We start from the raw sequence: 21,652 nt of genomic DNA on the forward strand, positions 1-21,652 counted from the left end.
CCATGCTAGTGCACCAGATTCAGGCAGGGGACAAGCCCCCCTCTGGCTCCCCCACTCTGAACTCACCTCCTTCCAGGGGTTCTCATGTGCGTCTGTCGTAGGCCGATCAAATTTGCGGTACGGGCGATAGAGACAGGCAGGCAGCCCGAGCACGCTTCGAATGGAGAGAAATTCGTTCATACGCTTCTAATGTGGGTATTGCTTCGTCAGAGCCTTCATCCAAAAAGCTGCATATTTCTTTGCATTCTCTTTGGTTGGTCTTTTCCGCCTCGCTCTGGGACCCTGGGACTGATGTACCGGCTCGTGGGAAGTAGGGGAACGGAGAACGCATCACGGTAGAAGCTGGTGAAATAGCCAAATGAGCAGAAGCACTGAAGGGTGACTCTAAATTTGATTATGTTTCATGAACAGGTGCTTGTATTCAGGATCAGTAGCCAAGTAAGTCAAGGGTTGTGATTTATATTGAGCCAGATGGTGCCTATGCATCCTACCTGGATGGGTCGACACAGTAGATACAGCAAATAGGCACCATTTAGCGGAGCATCCCACTGGTTAAACAGCGCAGGATTAAGCTGTTCGTGCCTGAGTTGTAAATTGTGAAATACTAGCTTTTGCTTATGCTGCTACCAGGTTTCATTTGATCCTCGGTTTTTTAGAATATCCTTGATGTTTTCTCTGGAAACAGAACGCTGAGTCAACTCCGCTGCACACGACAAGTGTATCTCTGATATGAAAACTCTCTCGCAACCAGTGTTGGGAACATTACTTTAAAAAAGTAATTAGTTGTAGTTACTCACTACTTGTTCCAAAATGTAACTGAGTTAGTAACTGAATTACTCTATAATGAAAGTAACTAGTTACCAGGGAAACTAACTATTTACGTTACTGTAAAAAAAGAAAGTTGCTATATGTCAAAGAATTTGAATTTTTCAAAGCAGTTTTCACTTGGCCTAAATGTGTAAATGGTTGAACTGCCCATTCAAGGCCATGATATACTTCCAACTGAATTTTAATTTGCTTGGTTGCAAAGGCTGTGGAACATCTGCCGAATACTACAGAAAATGCCAACTTTTCGTCGGATTGCTCCGGACTCGCCATTTCTGCTGCTTCATCGAATCTGTTTGGTGTGTGCGTGTGCATGTGTGTGGAGCGCGTGTCCTGGCTTGTGTGTTAAAAGACTGGCTCCGATTGGCTACCATGAAACATGACTCTGCCTTAGCCAATCATAATTGCTTATCTCGTTGTTAACCCACCCGGTCTCCTCACTAGCAGTTTGTGTTTGAAACCAGGGGTGCGTTCGGATTACGCAGTTTATTCAATCAATTCATAGTAACGCACAGTGGCGGACTCAGGGGGGGGGTTCAATGGTTGAAAAAGCGCGCTAAAGTGCCCTTCAAGAGTGTCGAAAACGAGAGGAAATGCCTTATTGGCTGCCCTTTACACATGCAAAACATGATTAGTTGCCCTCTAGGGTGCTCCTTCATGCAATAAATTATGATGATGTGCCCTCTAGAACAAGAAAATTCAATGACGTGCCTTAATTAGTGCCCTTATAGTCCCCTTCTGCCCGTCTGGTGCCCTTCTAGTACCCTGATAGTGCCCTTCTGCCCGTCTGGTCCTTCTAGTGCCCTTCTAGTGCCCTTCTAGTGCCCTTCTAGTACCCTGATAGTGCCCTTCTGCCCGTCTGGTCCTTCTAGTGCTCTTCCAGTGCCCTTCCAGTGCCCTTCTAGTGCCCTTCTAGTGCCCTGATAGTGCTCTTCTGCCCGTCTGGTGCCCTTCTAGTGCCCTTCTGCCCATCTGGTGCCCCCATGTTTGAAAAAGAGTGCTAAAGTGCCCTCTATGGTGGTGAAAATGAGAGAAAGTGCCTTATTGGCTGCCCTTTACACGTGAACAAAAATTAATGAGTGCCCTAGGTTGCCCCTGATGATGATGATGTGCCCTCTGGAGCAAGAATATGGCAAACCGAAAAATACATGTTGTGGTTAGCTATTGAGGTGCAGACGTTCCTCTCTTTGGTAGCTGACGAACGGGGAATGCGAGGCGTTGCTTTCATGTGGCATCGCCATGACAAACAGCTACATCGAGTGGTACTTAAATCTCCACTGGATAACGAAGCAAAAAGCGGATCAAGAGTATGCCAGTACCCATAGTGGAAAAGCGCAATTAGATGCCAAGTTAGAAAAACTTAATATTTTCAGTTTGCATAATCCGTTTAAAATGTATATAAATTTTTTGAGCGTTCAAGATCATTCAAGTGTAGGTCATTTCATGCAAGAGAGACGATAATGGTCAGCTATCACCTCAACATGAAGGAAAACTTCCTTAAATGTTTCCGTAGCTGGCTGTCAGCGGTCAAAGACTGTATGGTAGCGGCACATTGAATTTTCTCCAGTCTAATTTTTACTTGAAGGGGACCTATTATGCTTTTTCGACTTTTATGACCTATAAACGTTGTTATAATGATTGATAGTCATGTTTAACCATACTAAAGTGTCAAATAATGACGTACATGCATTTCGATGTATTCCCTGCTGACAGTCTGGGGTGGCTGTGCAGAGCGCTAAACACTCGGGACAACGATTGCGATTCACTTGTTCACATTTCCGGGAAACATCTACGTAGACGTACTCCTGCCACGCCCCAATATGCCTGGTCAAATATGCCCGCGCGCACGCTCCAAGGAAGGTAACCAATCACAACGGAGTTGGGTTGGCAGGAGGGGGGCGAGGGGGCGGAGAAGGACGAAACGGAGCGTTGACAGAGAAGGCTGAAAGCGCCCAGATGAGAGGAAGGGTTTCCCGAAAATCGACATCATTTTTTGTGTATGGTTAAACATGACTATCAATCATTATAACAACGTTTATAGGTCCTAAAAGTCGAAAAGCATAATAGGTCCCCTTTAAATGTTAGTAAAGATGAAAGCAGTAAGGCATCCTCCTTTCTTTGGCTAAAATGTGAAAGTGCACAATGATGTGAACAACTCATTTTGGTGTTCATAAAGTCGCTAGAATAAGGGGAAACAGTGTCTTTGAAGCAAATTCTATTCTGGGGGAGGACCCCCAGACCCCCCGTTTAAATTATGAGCCCAACTATTCTTTTAAGTGCTCCATGGAAATGTAACAAGTGCCCCGAATGGGACCTTCAAGGCAGCGCTTGCTAAGGTTAGGGGATAGGACCTTCCAGGCAGCGCTGCCTTTAAGGCTCTGTTGGGGGAACAAAACACCATCAAGTTAGAAAAGCCACTGTGTCCGCTGGTGGGGCCCCATGTTGTCCAGAATGGATTATCTTTTCGCCCCTGCCCTTCAAACAGTCTGAGTCCGCCACTGGTAACGCACCGCATTTAACGTACAGTAGCGGCAACGGCGTTGTAACGACGGAAACGCTGTTATTGCAAACACTGCTCGCAACACGTGAATAAATCAGGTGCTTGTCATTACAGCCCAATCACGTGCGATCATAAGAAGGGATGCTTCACGACACTCTTCAGCGGGTCTTTCCTCACCCTAATGGTAAGGAACCATCCGCAGCCCTCATCTCACATCCCCGATGACCACGTGAGGCCGGACCAAGTGTTTGTCATGGAGGCGGGCGGAGTCCGGCCTCAGCCTCAGTGTGTCGACGTCACCGCAGAAGTTCCTCAGAGTGAAACTAAACTAAACTAAATACGAACGCAGCGTGTAGCGGGGACTCGGTGAGCGCCTGCTCATCGTTGCTCCTAGTGTGGCCTGGGTTTGTTTCTGGAAGGCACCGGTCCCATATGTCTTATGGCTCATGGTTCGTCTGGCCCGACTGTGACAGGAAAGCCTAGACCGCGTCATCATGCGCTCCCATATGCACGACGTCGGGAAAACGGTGGCAAGTGCAGCTGTTTACGTGCGTTCTCCCGTCTGTCCTGTGAGTCACTCCCCGTTAGTGTCATCTCACATCCAGGAGGCCGGTGATACACTCTGCGAGTCTCTACACCCCCCCGCCTCCCTCCCCCCCCCCCCCCCTCCCCCTGTCTTCCCCAGTCACTTCCACAAATAATCCCCGTTAACTCCTCTGTTGATGATGAGTCACAAAGCGCGCTGTCAAACGCATGGCCACACCGCGCTCCAGAGCTCCTCAACCAGAGGAATTGAGTTCCTCCGCACGAACACGCTCCTCCTCCTCCTTCTAGACCCATTTGTTGCCCGTCTCCTCTTCCTCCTCCAACTCCTTCTCCTCCTCTACCTCCTTTTCATTCTTGTCCAACTCCTCTTCCTCCTCCATTCCCTCCTCCTCTCCCTCCTGACCCTTGTATATCTCCTCCTACTCCTCCACCTCCATCTCTTCCTTCTCTTCCTCCTCCTCTTCCTCCTCCTCCTCCCCCTCAGCCTTATCCATATCCTCCTTTTCCTCCTGCTCCTGTCGTCTCACCACTCTGAGGAGTTACTGGTAAACACCTGCCGACACCACTAGTTTGTTGTTGGCGTTGTTCTTCTGATTGGGTTAACGACCATGTGTCATGGCATTCATTTACAACTTTTCTGAATCTAGATTGATTACATTGCTTTGGACAATGTCCCAAGTAATGTTGGCTAGGAATCGTAGAATAGTAAAAGAAGTAGGAACAGCACAGCGACGTTCAGTGAGATTTGTCCTTGACGACCCCTTAGGTTTAGACTAGTTGAGGGCTTGGGATGCATGAGTGTGAGAGTGGTAAAAAGCTATCCCTAGTCCATCTAGATCGATTGAGTTCACCATCTCCAGGGTAGGCTATGGCCGGCGCATCTGGGCAGGAAATGGGGACGACAATTTTCAGATTAAAACAGGGACAAAGGTACAAGAAAAGTTATTGTATTCTGCAAAAGTGTCAAAACATGCTAGACAGCTGTCTCTTGGCCTGTTCTGCAATCCATTTTTTTCATTTTTCTCATACTCTGTTGAATAGATAATGTGATGGAAATGAGATAACACCGCACATTTTGTTCAAACACGTTATCATTTCATTGTGTATTTGATTCAGGGACAGAATCTGATTGGTCCTGAGACGATCAAACGCTGCGGTTGTTATAATGTTCAATCTCGTTCCGTCCCTATAAAGTCCATCCTTGGCCTCTGGTCACTCTTCAATGGCCAGTATTTAATCAAACATAAAGGGAAGGGGTAATGTCACTGCAGCAGATGGCGGCCATCTTTGCTCCTGTGATCTGGGTGCAGCTCCAGTGGTGTGAGCGGGGTCCCCGGCTCTCCGGGAGACCCTAATGAGTCTGGACTGCCCACAGCCATGCCCATGGATATTCATCTCCACAAGCACCATCCTTTTGAAGTGGAGGACCCCACCTGAAAATAGTATGGCCCGGCCATGGAAAATATGTAAAACTCATGGATACCCCTCCGCTCCTTCACGCATAAGGCAGAGGTTTTCTTTCTCATTTTCTTTTTTTTCCTCTGCGGCCTCACCGTACTGCAAACCGGGTCCCATTTATTTCCCCAGGCTATGCAATAACTGCCGATTTTTGTCATTAGCATACGAGCTTCTGCTGTCATGTCGCATGACTCATGACCTCGCTGGCCTCCCGGCTCTCTGGTTTCCAGGACGACCACTCCATGTTCTTCCAGTTCGGGCCGTCCATCCAGCAGCAGGCGTCGGTCATGTTGAACATCATGGAGGAGTACGATTGGTCCATCTTCTCCGTGGTGACCACATACTACCCTGGATACCAGGACTTTGTCAACAAGGTAAAAAAAAAAAAACAGCACACAGACCGACATATTGACAGACAAACAGGCGTGTGGCCTTTGACGGTCTCTCTTATCCTCACGCTAGATTCCCCTCTCTCTTTCTCTCTCTTTCTCTATCGGTGTGTAGTCACGGTAATGTGAGGCACTTTGGATCCAACTATGTGCCAAAGTGGATTATTATATGTGCTAATGTACCAGGGTTAGAGTGACTCACGTTGCCTGCTTCACACACCTCTGTATCGCTACAGACGACAACGACAACAAACAAAAACACAGCTGCCTCTGGATTACAGAGCCTTGTATTCACACTCTTAAAGCTCATGCAAGCACACACAGAGACAACCATCCAGGAAACAGGAAACGTTGTTCTACATCCTCTGATTCCCTCATTGGGGAAAGTGAAATACCTAAAAATAAATAAACCAGAGCTGCTTTTTAGAGAGCTTTTTAATGACTGGACCCAAAACTAAATTATACTTTTCGGATCATAGACCCCTCAAATATAAATAAGCACTACCAAATATAAATAGGCAATACATGTGCCATGTTAAACGTGCGTTCTACACTTTGATGTTCCTCATGAAGGCCCCGGCTGCGGGAGGTGGCGTCTGTAGAACCAGGGTGATGCACTGCAGACGGTGTCGTATCTTTTCTGCAGAATAACAAATGCTAAAGCATGACCGCTGTGACCCCCTGAGCCCGGGGGTTGGCCCAGGGCCGACCTGCAGGTCAGCCAGGCCAAGGCTGGGAAGAGGCTGGGAAGAGCCTATGTAGCTGTCCCTCCTGTGATTAAAAACATATTGAAAGTCAATGAGCCTCTGGTATAGGGCAGTGCACTTTGACTGTGATAAACACCAGTGTCTCTCTTTCCTCCTGTGCCGGATGTTCCTTATTAAAAAGTTTAGAAATAAAGGGAGAAATTTGTGCTGCAATCTCCCTCATTAGGTTTCTACCAACGCCCCAGCAATCGCAACTCCCAAATGATAAAAAAAAGAAGCTATTTTTTCCTGTGGTACGCAGACCAAACCGTCCACATCTGAGGCCCACTCCTAACGTCCTCCTTTAGAAGTCTTATGAAACCAGCCCTCCTCATTCAAAACCACCTCTTCCTCGCCCTTTCCTGGTCCCTCTCTTTGGTGCTCTCTTCACTCCACTCTCTCTCTACCTCTGTTCTCCTTTTCCTCAACCTCCTGCTAGCCCAATTTTCTTTGACCTATCTGCTGGCTTTTCTCCCTTTGATTGTCTCTTTTATCCCCCACCTCCAACTCTCTCTGCGTCACTCCTTTTCTACCTCTGTCCATCTATCTCTTTCTCTCCCTCAATCTCTCTCTCTCTCTCTGTCTCTCTATCTACCCATCCCTCTCTCTCTCAATCCGGTGGTCTCCCCCCCAGGTGCGCAGCACCGTGGAGAACAGCTTCGTTGGCTGGGAGCTGGAGGAGGTGATCCTGCTGGATGTCTCGGTGGACGGAGAAGGAGACACCAAGATGCAGAACCAGATGAAGAAGCTGCAGAGTCCGGTGATCGTGCTGTACTGCTCCAAGGAGGAGGCTAGCGTCATCTTCCAAGTGGCCCACTCCGTGGGACTGACCGGCTACGGCTACACCTGGATCGTGCCCTCGCTGGTGGCCGGCGATGCAGAATTTGTGCCCGCCGTCTTCCCCATCGGTAGTGCAACACACATACACACACCCTGACACACCCCCATACACATGCGTACTGCCGACACGCACACACACACACACACACACACACACACACACACACACACACACACACACACACACACACACACACACACACACACACACGCACGAAACAGAAACACAACCCATGCAGGAACAAAGGGACTCGACCGACAGACCAGTAGGGGCTGGGCAGCAGGCAGGATAGTCAGACAGGCAGGAATCGGCAAGCGGCAGGATCTGAGAAGTATCAGGAATCAAGTCGCGGGAAAGCTCTGAGAAACTCTGGAGACAATCTGGCAGGGAATGATTGGGAGGAGAGGAATAATATAGGGAGCACACAGGTGGAGGTGGCTGGGTTAATTAGGGAAGGACAGAGTGGCAGACAGGTGAATGTGAAAACCAGGGACGGATCATGACACATACCTAAATAAACTTGCGCACACAATCACACAATCATAAAGACACAAATAAACTCAAACACACCCATACAGAAATACACATATAATTACAGTTAACGAAATAAATGGGCACACGAAGAATCATTGAAACACATGCATCTATAGAGCCGCACAAAAAACACACACACGCACTCACACAATCCATTCAGTTAGTTTGTAACTCTGCTGCTGTTCTAATTTTGGCCCTCGCTGCCTAATGTAGCGAAGAGAACACAAGCGAGAGGAGTACACCCTCCAACGTACACCGAAGACGATCATAACTGTTATACAAGTACTGCTCTAAAACAGTGAGATGAAGATATCACTGCCAAACACTAACACACAGAGACATGTTAGGCTTGTAATCATTCTAAACTGAATGGCCTAACCTAGCTTTAAAAATGAATTTGAAAAACAGATAACATTATATTTTGTTCTTCATAGTAGCTTATGAAGGTTATAATTTTAACCCTTTGTCATGACCAAGTGTGTTATTTTAATGAGTTTGTAATCGGTTTTGGCCCCGGCAGAGATCAAACCAATCCATGTCGTTTTGCAGCTGTTTAGCAAACATTTTACCGACAATGTAGCCAAGTCAATTATGTGAAATTATATGGGACCTACGTTATAAAAAAATGTAATTACAAAACAACAGGATTGATAGTATTTCTGATAATAGAATCATACCGTAGTAGTCCTACAAATTAAATTACTTTCTGTCTGAGTGTTGGTACTCTCTGACCGGCTGGTTGGGCCGGAAAGCTTCCCGCTGTGCTGGTGAGCATCTTCTGAGAGGATAGGAGCAGATCTGTAGCAGATTGTCACACTTCCAGACCTGTGTTTCATCGATCTGCCAACGCCTTCCCTTCCAATCCCCCTCTCAAGATGTTCCCTCACACTTTAGGACCCACCAAATTTCTATATTTATATCTGTATTTTTTCTCTGTGGCATTTTCTTATTGTTATTTTTCGTGCCTTTGTCTGCCTTTTGGAATTGTTTTCTCTCCATCTATCCCCTCTCTTTCTCTCTCTCTTTCTCTGTCTCCCTTTTTCTCTCTCCCCCAACGTCTGGATCTCTGACCACATCTCTCTCTCTCTCTCTCTCTCTCTCTCTCTCTCTCTCTCTCTCTCTCTCTCTCTCTCTCTCTCTCAAAGAGTCTTTTTCATCACCTCTTTCTTCCTAAAACTTCCTAAAATCTCTCTCTCTCTCTCTCTACCCATATCTCTCTCTCTGTCTCTCTCTCTGTCTTCCCGTCTTTTTCAATCTACCCCTCTCTCTCTATGTATGTATATCTATATATCTCTCTCTATGTATGTATATCTATATATCGATATATTTATATCATTCTGTCTTACCAATTATCTCCCTCCTTTATACCCTTTATCGCCCTCCCTCCTCTTCCTCCCTCTCTCCTGGCCAGGTCTCATCTCGGTGTCGTACGACGAATGGGATTACAGCATCGAGTCCAGGGTACGCGATGCGGTGGCCATCATTGCCACGGCGACGTCCACCATGATGCTGGACCGGGGACCACACACCCTGCTGAAGTCAAGTTGCCACGGGCAACCGGACAAGAAGGGCGCCAGTTTGGCCAATTCCAACGAAGTGCTTAAGTAAGTCAGGGGGGGGTGTGTTTCCATGCCAGCCCCTGGCCTTAAATCACAGGCGTGAACCCGGTCCAAGTTATAGTTTGTAGTCCAGTTCCAGTCCTTTGCAGTCAGATGACAGGCCTGCACCCAGTCAGACTCGGTCTGGACACTCTGATGATAACACAGCCACTACCTCTTTATGGCATCGTCTTCTAGAAACATGAAAACCATCGCTGGAAAACATGAGCCTCACAACCGGACCTGACTGCCGCTTGGTTAAAACTAGCAGTGAGCCCTCACAGCCCTGTAGCCCTCTTCTGTTGAAATGCAGCAAAGGGAAAAGCAACGATCCAAGTGTTTAGGATTCATCTTTTCTGTATTGCATAAGGTGCCATACACAGAGAATGGTGTGTAGTTCAAAGAGGAGGCGTGATGAGATTTTACCTGTTTCTATCTCTGTGCTGGAGTGCCAGGCCCTGGGGTGAGATGAGCCCAGCGATAGGAAGAGCAACATCTTGTAAAGGCAGGCTCCCGAGGGGAAACGTCATTGAATTCAGCATTTAGCTAAAGCCCTGAAGACCTGCGCCACGAAGCTAGTCTACCAGCGCTATCTGTTACCTTAGCTTAACCTGCAACCTTCCCACGGGGGGATAGATCTTTCCTCTCCCGATCAAGCCGTTCTTTCCCTTTTCCGCTATTTGGAGCATTTATAGAAAACTCTGGATTAAATAATGAATCTCCCCTTTTAACCGGGCAGACCCGCCTGTAAGCGATTTCATTGATCACACATTCAGGAGCTAATTAAACGTTCAGGGACGACCAGAGGAGCACCGATGGCTGCTGGAAGGGATTCTCATCCAGGAGTGACAGGCACACATGCACGCATGCAAGCACACGCACACATGCACACACACCCACACGCACATACACACACAAACACATGCATGAACACACGTACGCAGGCATGTGCACGCACACACACGCACACACAAACACACCCACACACGTGCATGGACGTGCACATACATGATTGTACAGTACATCCATTCAGCACGTGTATGCGTGTCTAAGACATAACTGCTGACAGGAATAAACTGTAATCCACTCTCCCTCTGATTGTCCACCATTATCACGCCTCCCCCTCACCGAAGGCCGGGCTGCGAGGACGCCTCCTCCCTTGGCCCCTCCCCCCTGGGCCCCTCCCCCGGCTCCTACAAATAAACACACTTATTTTCTCTCCCGCGCGCTTTTAATTCGCCGCGGAAGGCGTTCGGAAGAGCCGATGTAATAAACCAGGGCAGGAGCCCCCTCCGAGTGACGTCACGCCCCCCCACGCACACTTCCTGCCGCGCGCCGCTCTCCGCGCGCCGGTGAACACACATCAGGTGTGGTCATGCGCGGCAGTGTGGAGCGATAGCAGCGCCAGCACCGGTGGTGAATATCTCAGTCCCACCCAGGACGGTGTCAGAGTCTGTCGTCCTCTGGATAGACCTGGTTTCTTGCTATCCACAAATTAAAGATTGATGTGGACTGAAATAAACAGTTGATTCGTATTTGGAAAAGTGATTGAGATTCGGGAGAATACTGTTCTTATGTTAGAGTATATGATTCTCATCTCTATATGTGTTCCCATGTTCTTATCCCTATACTGTAAAGTAGCAGTTGGTTCTCAGCCAATGAATGAGACCTGGTAATAAATCGAGGCTCAGTTTATAAGCAACAGAAACAAAGTTTCATTTTGTTATTGTCAAAATGGCCGCCCCGGTTGGACCCCGTCTCTGCCAGGGGGTTGGCGGGGGTCCATTTTCACCACAACTCATCTCGGTTGCTTCTTCCAGCACATTCTCCTTCTTTTTTCTATTTGAAACAGTCTCTCTTTTTGGGTGTCGAGATAAACTGTGTGAATAACTCAACCCTTCAGCCTCTTTCTACATTATTGTCAGCCCCTTCCCCCAGTCTTGTTCTTCATCTGTCTCTGCGCCTTTGAACATCGTGGCTGTTGCTTTCCTTCTCGCTCATTATTGCCGTGAGGCCGTGATTCCTGGAAAACCTCCCTTTCAATTATGTGGATGTAGAATTGGAGCGTGCTCCTCCCAGTAGCGGTTCCTGGACGAGCTCATCAGGGAGGCAAACATGAACGCGCATTCATTAACGAGCGCAGTGCACATGCATGTCTTTTCTAAAGCGAAGGCCTACACAACTTTATAAAAAACATACTTGCGTGACGCGTTGTGTGGAGGCACATTAGAGAGGATTATAACTAAAAACTAGACACTTTCTATTGTGTCAACAGAGTGCAATGATTCTAAACTTTGAATCAAACGTGCAGACAAAGTTAAACTTTATAAATTAAAGTCAATTCATGGTGCGTGCTGCTTAAATATAATGCAAATTAACCTTGTAGTCAGTTGCCACGCAAGGGGGAGAAGGCAAATTTTTACGTTAAAACAAGAAATAGCTGATTTGTGATTGGTTGCAAGGAGTAGATGCAGCTGGCCGCCCTTACTATGTTTAACATGGTATGGATGATTGACCTCACAACAGTGAAACTGAATTGTGATTGGTTATTTTTTTATTCTCAAAGGCGGCAAAAGTGAGTTTTGGCCTCTTTGCCTACCTTCAGTGGCCGGACGTAACATCCTCGGATTAACGTCGGACAACTTCTTGGCCTGGGATGGCGCTTTTTTAAAACCTTTTCAAAATGTACATGTTATTATTCAGTAATAAACACACATTGCACTTGGATCATTTCGAAACAAAAATATTTTTTAATAATAATTTCATCATCACATACATTTATTTATTTTTTTATTGAAATACGTTGCCTCCTCTCAGGAACTGCCCCTGGCTCCTCCTCCACCCTGCTCCTCCTCCCTCTCCTGCTCCTCCTCTCCCCTGCTCCTCCTCCCCCCTGCTCCTCCTCCCCCCTGCTCCTCCTCCCTCTTGCTCCTCCTGACTCCCTTCTCCTCCTCCCTCTTGCTCCTCCTCCCCCCTGCTCCTCCTCCCCCCTGCTCCTCCTCCCTCTTGCTCCTCCTCCCCCCTGCTCCTCCTCCCTCTTGCTCCTCCTCCCCCCTGCTCCTCCTCCCCCCTGCTCCTCCTCCCCCCTGCTCCTCCTCCCTCTTGCTCCTCCTGACTCCCTTCTCCTCCTCCCTCTACACCTCCTCCACAATGCACAGAAAGATGAAAAGAGAATAGATAGACAAATAAACTTTAATCTCTGTTCCTCTCTCCTTCTCTCTCTCCTCTGTTGGTGGGGGACCCTAACCAATCTCTCCCCCTCCCTCCATCTATCTCTCTCTCTTTCTCTGTCTCTGTCTCCCTTTTTCTCTCTCTCCCAACGTCTGGATCTCTGACCACATCTCTCTCTCTCTCTCTCTCTCTCTCTCTCTCTCTCTCTCTCTCTCTCTCTCTCTCTCTCTCTCTCTCTCTCTCTCTCTCTCTCTCTCGTGCTCAGCTGAAGTGACGCCTGTGCCTTTATGAGCATGACTTCTAATATTTATCGAGCCACCGTTTATTTCCCTAGCCTCTCTTAACTCTCACTCCTCCACCTCCTCCTCCTCCCCTCATACATGACTTATTCATATGATAGACAAACGGATCACAAAGCTGCGATCAATGTTTCATACGGGCCTCCTCCTTTAATTGGAGTGCTCAGCCCATCAGATCGATGGGTGGCTGTACGTGTAGGCCGCCGCAACCTCATACATGGAAAATGCTTTCAACCTGTTTGTGTGTGCGTGTGCGTTTTCGCTTGTGTGTGTGTGTGTGTGTGTGTGTGTGTGTGTGTGTGTGTGTCTGTGTGTGTGTGTGTGTGTGTGTGTGTGTGTGTGTATGCGTGAGTGTCCGTGTCGGCCTAACCTTTCTACGGCCTCTGAATCATCATCAAAACTCTTTGTAGCGAGTGTGTAACGCCTGGCGGAGATCTGCCGGGCTCCCAGACACGAGCGCGGCGGTTCATTGAGTGTCCGTTGCAAAGGGTCGATGGAGCTAATAAAACACAAAGGTTGCCGCGGCCGGGGAGCGGCGAGAGCCGGAGGGTTGGCGAGGGAGGCTTCGTCCTCCCCGGACGCCCTCCACGGGCGGACCGTCTCACCAGCGCCGTCTTATTAGAGCCTCGCTCAGAGAGCCCCTCGAAACAGCTCCCACAACCGCACTCACACACGCACACACACGCTCTCATGCTCTCTTTCACTTTCTGTCTCGCTCTCTCTCTCTCTCTCTCTCTCTCTCTCTCTCTCTCTCTCTCTCTCTCTCTCTCTCTCTCTCTCTCTCTCTCTCTCTCTCTCTGTCTATTTCTATCCCTTGTACACATGCAGTTAGACACACACACACACACACTCACACCCTGCGTTTGACCTCAAGAGCAGGAGCTGGTCCAACACCCACCCTGCAGCAACCCAGTCCTATTCTTTCCCTCTCCCTCCCTCTTGCCTGTCCCTCTCTTCCTCTCCCTCCCTCTCCCCCTCCATCTCTCCCTCCCTCTGTCCCTCTCTCTCTCTTCCTCCCTCCCTTCCTTCCTCACTCCCTCCATCCCGCCATCCCTCCCTTCCTTTCTTACTTCCTCCCTCCCTCCCTCCCTCCCTCCCTCCCTCCCTCCCTCCCTCCCTCCCTCCCTCCCTCCATCCCTCCTTTCCCTTCTTCCTTCCTTTCTCCCTCCCTCCCTCCCTCCCTCCCTCCCTCCCTCCTTGTCCCTCTCTCTCTCTACCTCTCTCCCTCTCCCTCCCTCCCTCCCTCCATCCCCCTCTGGTTCCCTGACTCTGTCTACTCCAGCCTGCCGCTTCAGGTCCCTGTGTTCCATGCGGCGCACACTTCATGTTAATACAGAGTGAGCAGTGAGTGATCGGAGTGATTTCAGTATGCTCAGAGGACGCCCAACACTGTGATCGCTGTAACGTGTGCAATATCACTCAAAAAGCGGACACACACTCAAAGCGTTTTGGAGGATAATTACTCTCGGCATGAGCGAAAGCTGGCGTGCCAGTGTTTGTCCCCGATTTGTGAACATGCGGGGCCATTTGTTGACCGTTCACACCTTGTGTAGACTTGTGAAACAGCGTACGGACCCTCAGCCTGCACGTGTGTGTCGGTGCACCACTTTCCTGCTGACACTTATCGTTGACATATCCGCGTGTCACCCCTGTTCCTGAAAACCCAGTTTAATGGTTATGAGAATAAGCTCACTTCTGCAGGGAGAAGAGGAAAAAATAAAAAAGAGAGGAGCCTGTCACATGACTGTGAAATGTGTCTGGGAAGATAAGAGCAGAGTGAGCTGTAGGAATTATGCATGATGTGCATGGCTGTGAGGACTCAGTGTCATGTCTCTGATAAGAGGAGGCAACAGTTGGCATGTGAGTCAGCACTGGGGACCATGGGGATAATCACGTACCAAATGCATTGTTGTACTTTTGTATGTTTTGTGGCCAAACAGTCCCGCTTAGGATCTCGCTTACATGAGACAGAGGAGAGATGGTAACAACCCCTCGAAAACTATAGCTAGCCTAAGACACACTGGGAGTGGGAGTGTGTGTGTCTGTGTTTGTGTGCGTGCGTGCGTGCGTGCGTGCGTGCGTGCGTGCGTGCGTGCGTGCGTGCGTGCGTGCGTGCGTGCGTGCGTGCGTGCGTGCGTGCGTGCGTGCGTGCGTGCGTGTGTGTGCGTGTTTGGAGGCTATTGTGAATGTAGACAACTTCTCATTACAGGAAAGGTTTATGTAATGAGAAAGGTCTCATTACATAAACAAGGAATATTGTTTATGGAAAGAAAATCAGGAGTTAGTTAAAAGATCTCTCTCCCTCTCTCTTTTCCCCTATCTCTCTCTCTCCTTCCCTCTCTAAATTTCTCTCCTTAGTCTCTCACGACTCTTTCTCACTGCGGTTGCACACCCTCTTACTCTGTCTGTTTCTTACCCTCTGTCTTACTCTAATTATTTTGATTGTATTTATCTCTCTCTCTCTCTCTCTCTCCCTCTCTCTCTATCTCCCCCTCTATCTCTCCGCCGCGCTCTGTCTCTGCGCTTCTCTCTTCCTCCATCTCTGTCGCCTCCTCCACCCATTCCCGGGTATAAGACTACTGTTCCCATAGCAACCACGCAGATTGCATGAAAAGTGCTTTGGTTGTGGGTGCCATGGCAACACCTTGCATTACTTTACACAGCCTCTGCTGGTCGGTTAACCAACTCAGGCATCGCCCTGCTGTGAGCTAGGCATGGCACGTGTCGACCAATGAGGACAGCTGCCACTGTCGACCAGGGGCACACGCTAAGCGACCTCGTGATCAGGGGTTAGGGGAGTCTAGTTAGCTCGTCTAGGTTTTGGCGACCCGCATTGGGATTACGCCGCTAGGGGGGCTTATCCCGCGTTGCATGCGCATTAGGGTGCTCAGCCGGGCTGGCTAAACGTGACGTTGCCTCCCCCGCCAGGGGAGCATAGCCCTGTTCGGGCCGTAGCATCGTAGCTCAGTGTTAGCGGAGCAGAGGATGGCAGCAGTATGTATTAAGTGGGGAACCAGGTACCTTTTCTTCAAGATGTTTCTATGTGAAGCACTCTGAGACTGCCTTGTGTGTGAAAAGTGCTACATAAATAAAGTTGCCTTGCCCACTCTATACCGCCTTTTGGCAGGGGTTGGCAATGAAGGCTTTGGTCTTTGTTAATGGGTACAGATCGTGAAACATACTGTACATGGAGCGTCACAGACACACACATGCACACGCATCCCATGCATTCGGGGCTGGTTATTTATGTCGCTGTGGATAGTTTCGGAGGAGTAGCATCACCATGGTGATGGCAGCCCACAGGATGGGAGAGCTAGCATGAAAGCAGGAGAGGGTGAGGAGGAAGGAGAGAGAGAGGTGATAAGACGGAGCAGAGGGAACGGAGACAAGAACTAGAGAGTGAGAGTGTGAAGAGGGAGGATGCAGAAGAGAGGATGAAGGGAAGAGATGGAAGAAGGAGAGGAGGAGATGAAGGAGCGAGAGAGCGATCCTCCCAGGGTATCTGTATCTCCACTCGTTGATACATGATTGATATATATATATTAACTCATATATACTACCTCTGTCACTTATCACACACTTCACACACTCCTCTCGCCGCGTCCTCGCCTCGTGAGCGATGCCACTTACAGCCCTCACTCTTTCGCTCTCCTTCTTTGATACGACTATGGTGTGGCTTAGAGTGACCGGCTTAACATGTGAAAGCCCCCTGCGTGATCCCTGCTTACATTACGCCTTCAGCATCGTTCAAGGTATCCAAGTGGTTACAAGTGAGGCAAACAACAGCGTTTCAGACATAGGGCCTCGACTTAACCCCTCATTCATTTGAAATCAAAAACACCCAAATCCAACTATTTTAAAGGTATTACCTACACGTAGCCCCCTGAAGTTATTATATTCAGGGCATTTAGCAGACGCTTTTGTCCAAGTCAAAACACGCGCACACCAACAGGGGTGTCAACCCCACAGGGTGACAGCCATCTGCTCCTTACACTGTCAGGAGCAGTTAGGGTTAGGTATCTTGCTCAGGGACAACTCAACACTCAAGTCAACCCACTCTACCTCCTGAGCTACCAGGCATTTTTTCACTTCCAAGCCGGTACGGCGCAACTTTGGAACAACCTGCAATGTTACTGTTTCGCATTTACTTGAAAATGAAACTGTTACGGTTAGCGGAAATGTTAATTTGGACCCTGGATGCAGAGACAGAGACAGCACGGACAATCCACGGTTTATTGTCAAAAAAGGGGAACTCAAAAGATATCCAGCGGGCAAGGCGAAGACAGGAGCGGGTAGGCGTAGCTGGCGGAGGCACCGGAGAATGCTGCGGTCCGGTGGTAATCCGCTGGCGAGGAACTGGCTACTGGCGAAAAGATCACACGACGTTTAGGAATAACAAAATCAGGTCAGAGTATCGAAGGTCGATGTACACTCGTCAGCCAAAGTACCGAATGAGACAGAATAATCTGCCGCCGACGATAAGTCCCCGCCAGGTTTAAGAAAGAGTGTGTGATGAGTTGATGAGGTCCAGGTGTGCTACGTTGCGGTGCCCAGCTCCGCTCGCCATGCCCCGCACCTGTCTAAGAACCAATGCCTGTGGAGCAAATCATAGAACAACCGTGACAGAAACCCCCAATATGTGTAGGGTTCGAGAGGGGAAATTCGGGAGCGATATGCCCGTGTATTACCTCGCTCAGTGTAAATGCGCGGACCATGCCGGAAAAAATGCGGGGATAAGACGGGTATATTTTGCTGTGTATAAATGACTATTGTGGCTGGCTCCCTCTCTAGGTTACACACATGCCATTGTGTACATCTCCTCTGATTGGCTGATATGGCTGATTACGCACTGATCTACACTCCTATCCTAGGCTGAAAGGTTGGGTCATCGGGTTTGTTTACCTAAACTCAACCATTTGGAACGATTTATCACATTTCTTAATCAATACCGAAGGATGGATAACATGTAGGTTTTGCATGTGTAAAATACCTACCACAATACTAGCTGCAGGGTTCTTAAAACAAAGGGTTAGCATTTCATAGGATTGACAGTCAAATAGTCTCTTTTGCTTAGGAAGGAAACTTACCGGGGGAATTTGCCCGGAAGTAAGTGGCAGCTGGCCACAAGGGACTCAGAGGACCTTCAAGTATTGCCCACTTATTTGTAATTCTCTTTTTCAAAGGGCTTTGAAGTGATTGAATGCTTCACAAACCTCCTGACCGAAAGCTGCACATACATGACAAACGTTGGCTTTTGTGATACGAAAGGCATACAAAGAGGATCACCCAAAGTGTCCGTCAAGGTGCATTATTGTGAGGTTCATCTTCATTAAGTAATGGAGATGAGACTTATGTATTCATGAACAGGGCCTTCCAATGAGGGGATTGTGACATAGAGATCAGAACTCGAACGTCCTCCTACTGGCTTGGTGGATGCCAGGATAGGAGCTGTGCAAATTCTCTAAAGGCTCTAGAAAGGTACAACAATGCTTCCTTTCCTATCTCCTCTAGAAAAGGGTACACTGGACATTCCTGTACCAAAGTAAAGGAGATAACGGCATCTCCAGCCACTTGCAGCGGCAACATTTAAAGCATTGCCCAAACTCTGTTCATGGGAACAAACGATCAACATGAGCAACGATTACTTTCATACGATCACACAAAGTGAGGATAATTTTGATGAATATGAGATGGGATGGTGAGCGTTAATGACCATCCTTCTCCACATTTATTTAGCTTGCATGAAAAAACACGACATGAGTCCATCTCTGGAGCACTGTATCCTCCCCTTGGCAGACCCACGTCCATAACAGCAGTAACATCCACCCCTGCATAGTGACCTGGCTATAGTGTCAATGCAGTCGGATTTTCTATTTTCTTCTGAATTCTCTTTATCATTTTTCCACGAACTCTGGACTCTTCGACCGGAGCATCAAATTGCAACAATAGTATGTTTACAGCAATTGTTGCTGTTGAATATTGTCTCCTCTTCTGGTTAAATAAAGGTAAACAAGACTTCATTTATGGGTTAGAAGTAGGGATGAGTCGGTCGCGACCGATTCGTCCACAACGAACGAATCCCGAAGGTGAACGACAAGCACTGGTTCCCCAAAACAAGAGAACTGGTTCTTTGATTCTTTTTTTTAACATAAAACAAAAATATGGTCACGTGAATAAAATATACAATCGAACAGAGCTTCGTCTCCCCACAACCTTATATTGATTGAATCTACAACGTTCTCAAAGATTCAGCCAATGAGAGGTAGCAATGGTGTTGCCATGGCACCTGGGTAAACAAATGACAAGGTGGTACTGTCGAATTTGCTCGCTTTCTCTGTCTGACGTATCTTGGGTCATGCCATTCGACGTGGGGCCACTCATATATCCCCCTACATTTCCGAAAATAGACCTGACCTCCAACTGTTTATTGGATAAACGCATTTCCCAATCCCAAGAGTCTTTGCTCCATTCTGCGTTCCCTGTCAAATGACGTAATCTGACGTAACAAACGAATCAAACGAACGAATCGCTATAGTGAACTGAACTGAAAGAACTGATTCCCGGAAAGGAATCATCATTTTGCCCATCCCTAGTTAGAAGAGACCATCTGGATTTTTATTCAGCTACCGTGGTCATCATCACACCATCCATCCATTATAATAATTTGAGGCTCTTTCTAATATCATATACTTCCCAACGATATCATCTAACAGTGGCCTATCTGTCATTTAAATCTACGGATGATACCAACAAATTGGCACAAAGTATGTGTTGTTAGAAGGCTCATGTTACACTGACAAGGTGTTTGGTCTACAAACCATTTTCTGTTAAACGTTTTATATTTTATGACTCAAGTAGGACTATAAGGAAATATTGAAAGGAACCCTTTGGGGATACCACATAAACTGCACCTCAGTAATCACCATATCCTTATATGCTTAATTCACAGTTGTCATTCAGTATTCAACATGACATTGTAATCATAATATGTCCCATTACCTATAATTACATCAAATGTTGAAATCCGTCAAAATCTAAAAAGTTGTAATAAATGTTTGAATCCTCAACACTCATGTCATATATTCCATTAACCTCTGGTTACTCACGGCCACTTTTGTGCAAAGGTCCACTAAGATCCTGGTTGCGACACAGAGACCTCTAGGTGTACCCCTATGTGGTGGTGGACCTGTGCAGGTCTCCCAGAGATGAAAACCTTGTCACTCGCTTTAGGGAATACACTGCGATTCATCGCTGATTGGTCGAGCAGGGAGTGGGCATATTGTTTGGATTTATTTGCTTTCAGAATTTGCAGCCAATAACGGGGTTCTGTCCACTCTAACTGGTGAACAGACTGACGGGAGCTAGCATGAGCTATCGTGAGCTAGCGTAGCTCGGCTGGCTGGCTGGCATGGAGGGAGGAGTTCTGGGAGGGTCTATACTAAGAATATTGTAAACAAACTTTTTTTTTATCCGTAGATCGTATAGGATATGATTTTATTGATAACTTTATTGAAATACGAATCGCTCAGTACCAACTAGAGATTTTTCCAGGTTATAAAGCAGCTAGTTGAAATGTTACACATTTCATCTTTAAGTCTTTTACTGTTTTTCTTCCACAGGTATCTGATGAATGTGACGTTTGAGGGGCGTAACCTGTCGTTTAGCGAAGACGGCTACCAGATGCACCCCAAGCTGGTCATCATTCTGCTAGACAAGGAGAGGCGATGGGATAGGGTGATTATCTGCCTGCATTGTCTTCTGTTGAATTCACCCTTGTCTCCTCTTTTGTATGTCTTGTATTGTTGTTGTTGTTGTTGTTGTTGCTGCTGCTGCTGCTGTTTGGTTGGGCTGATTGCTGTCTTGTTATGTCTGCTTCTGAAGTACCTGTTAGCCTGTCACCTAGCCTGGCCTCACTTTAAATCTCCCACTCTCTCTCCATGCCCATGTCACTGTGTCTCTCTGTCGCTTCTCTTTGCCTCTGTCTCTGTCTCCATCTGTGTCTTTGTCTTTCTCTCTCTCCCTCTCTTTCTCTCCCTCTCTCTCTCTCTCTCTCTCTCTCTCTCTCTCTCTCTCTCTCTCTATGTGTTTCTCATTCTCTCTCATGATCTCTCTATCAATCTGTCTCTCTGTCTCTGTTGTTGTCTCTCTCACTCACTTACGATTGTAAAGACTAGCGCTCACACACACACAAAATGGCTTTCTCTCATTAACACCTGATGGCTCTCTCTCTCACTCTCTCTCTCACCTGATGATTATGTCTCTCTCTCTCTCTCACCTGATGTGTGTTTCTGTCACTCTCTCTCCCTCTCTCGCTCACACATGATGACTCTCTCACTCTTTCTCTCTTACCTGAAGTGTGTGTGTCCCTATCTCTCGACCGATGTGTGTGTGCGTGTCTCTCTCTCTCACCTGATCTCTCTCTCTCACCTGATCTCTCTCTCCCTCCTGATCTGTTTCTATCTCACTCACACCATATGTGTGTATCTCTCTCTCTCTCTCTCTCTCTCTCTCTCTCTCTCTCTCTCTCTCTCTCTCTCTCTCTCTCTCTCTCTCTCTCTCTCTCTCGCTGTCTCTTTCTCTCTCAAACACCTGATGTGTCTCTCTCTCTTTCTCTCTCCCTCTTTTTCTCTCACCTGATGTGTGTCTCTCTGTCTCTCTCTTTCTTCCACACACCTTATGACTCTCTCCCTCTTCCTCTCTCTCCCCTGACGTGTGTCTCTCTCTCTCGGACTCCCTCACTCCGAC

At 47.8% G+C, this 21,652-nt stretch overlaps 1 protein-coding gene across 1 annotated transcript in view; it reads left to right on the forward strand.

Moving 5' to 3' along the window:
• Positions 1 to 5,523: 5,523 nt before the first annotated feature.
• LOC132453734 (glutamate receptor ionotropic, NMDA 2B-like) overlaps positions 5,524 to 21,652 on the forward strand; it is a 16,456-nt gene continuing 327 nt past the window's right edge. The window contains exons 1-4 of the mRNA XM_060046678.1: positions 5,524 to 5,703; positions 7,099 to 7,372; positions 9,251 to 9,443; positions 20,527 to 21,652. The exon at positions 20,527 to 21,652 is cut by the window's right edge and continues 327 nt beyond it. Of these exons, the coding sequence (XP_059902661.1) occupies positions 5,524 to 5,703; positions 7,099 to 7,372; positions 9,251 to 9,443; positions 20,527 to 21,124 (1,245 nt within the window). The 3' untranslated portion in view covers positions 21,125 to 21,652. The remainder of the gene's footprint in view (positions 5,704 to 7,098; positions 7,373 to 9,250; positions 9,444 to 20,526) is intronic.

Source organism: Gadus macrocephalus, chromosome 3 (genome assembly GCF_031168955.1).
Source record: "Gadus macrocephalus chromosome 3, ASM3116895v1".
In the NCBI taxonomy this organism is placed as follows: domain Eukaryota; kingdom Metazoa; phylum Chordata; class Actinopteri; order Gadiformes; family Gadidae; genus Gadus; species Gadus macrocephalus.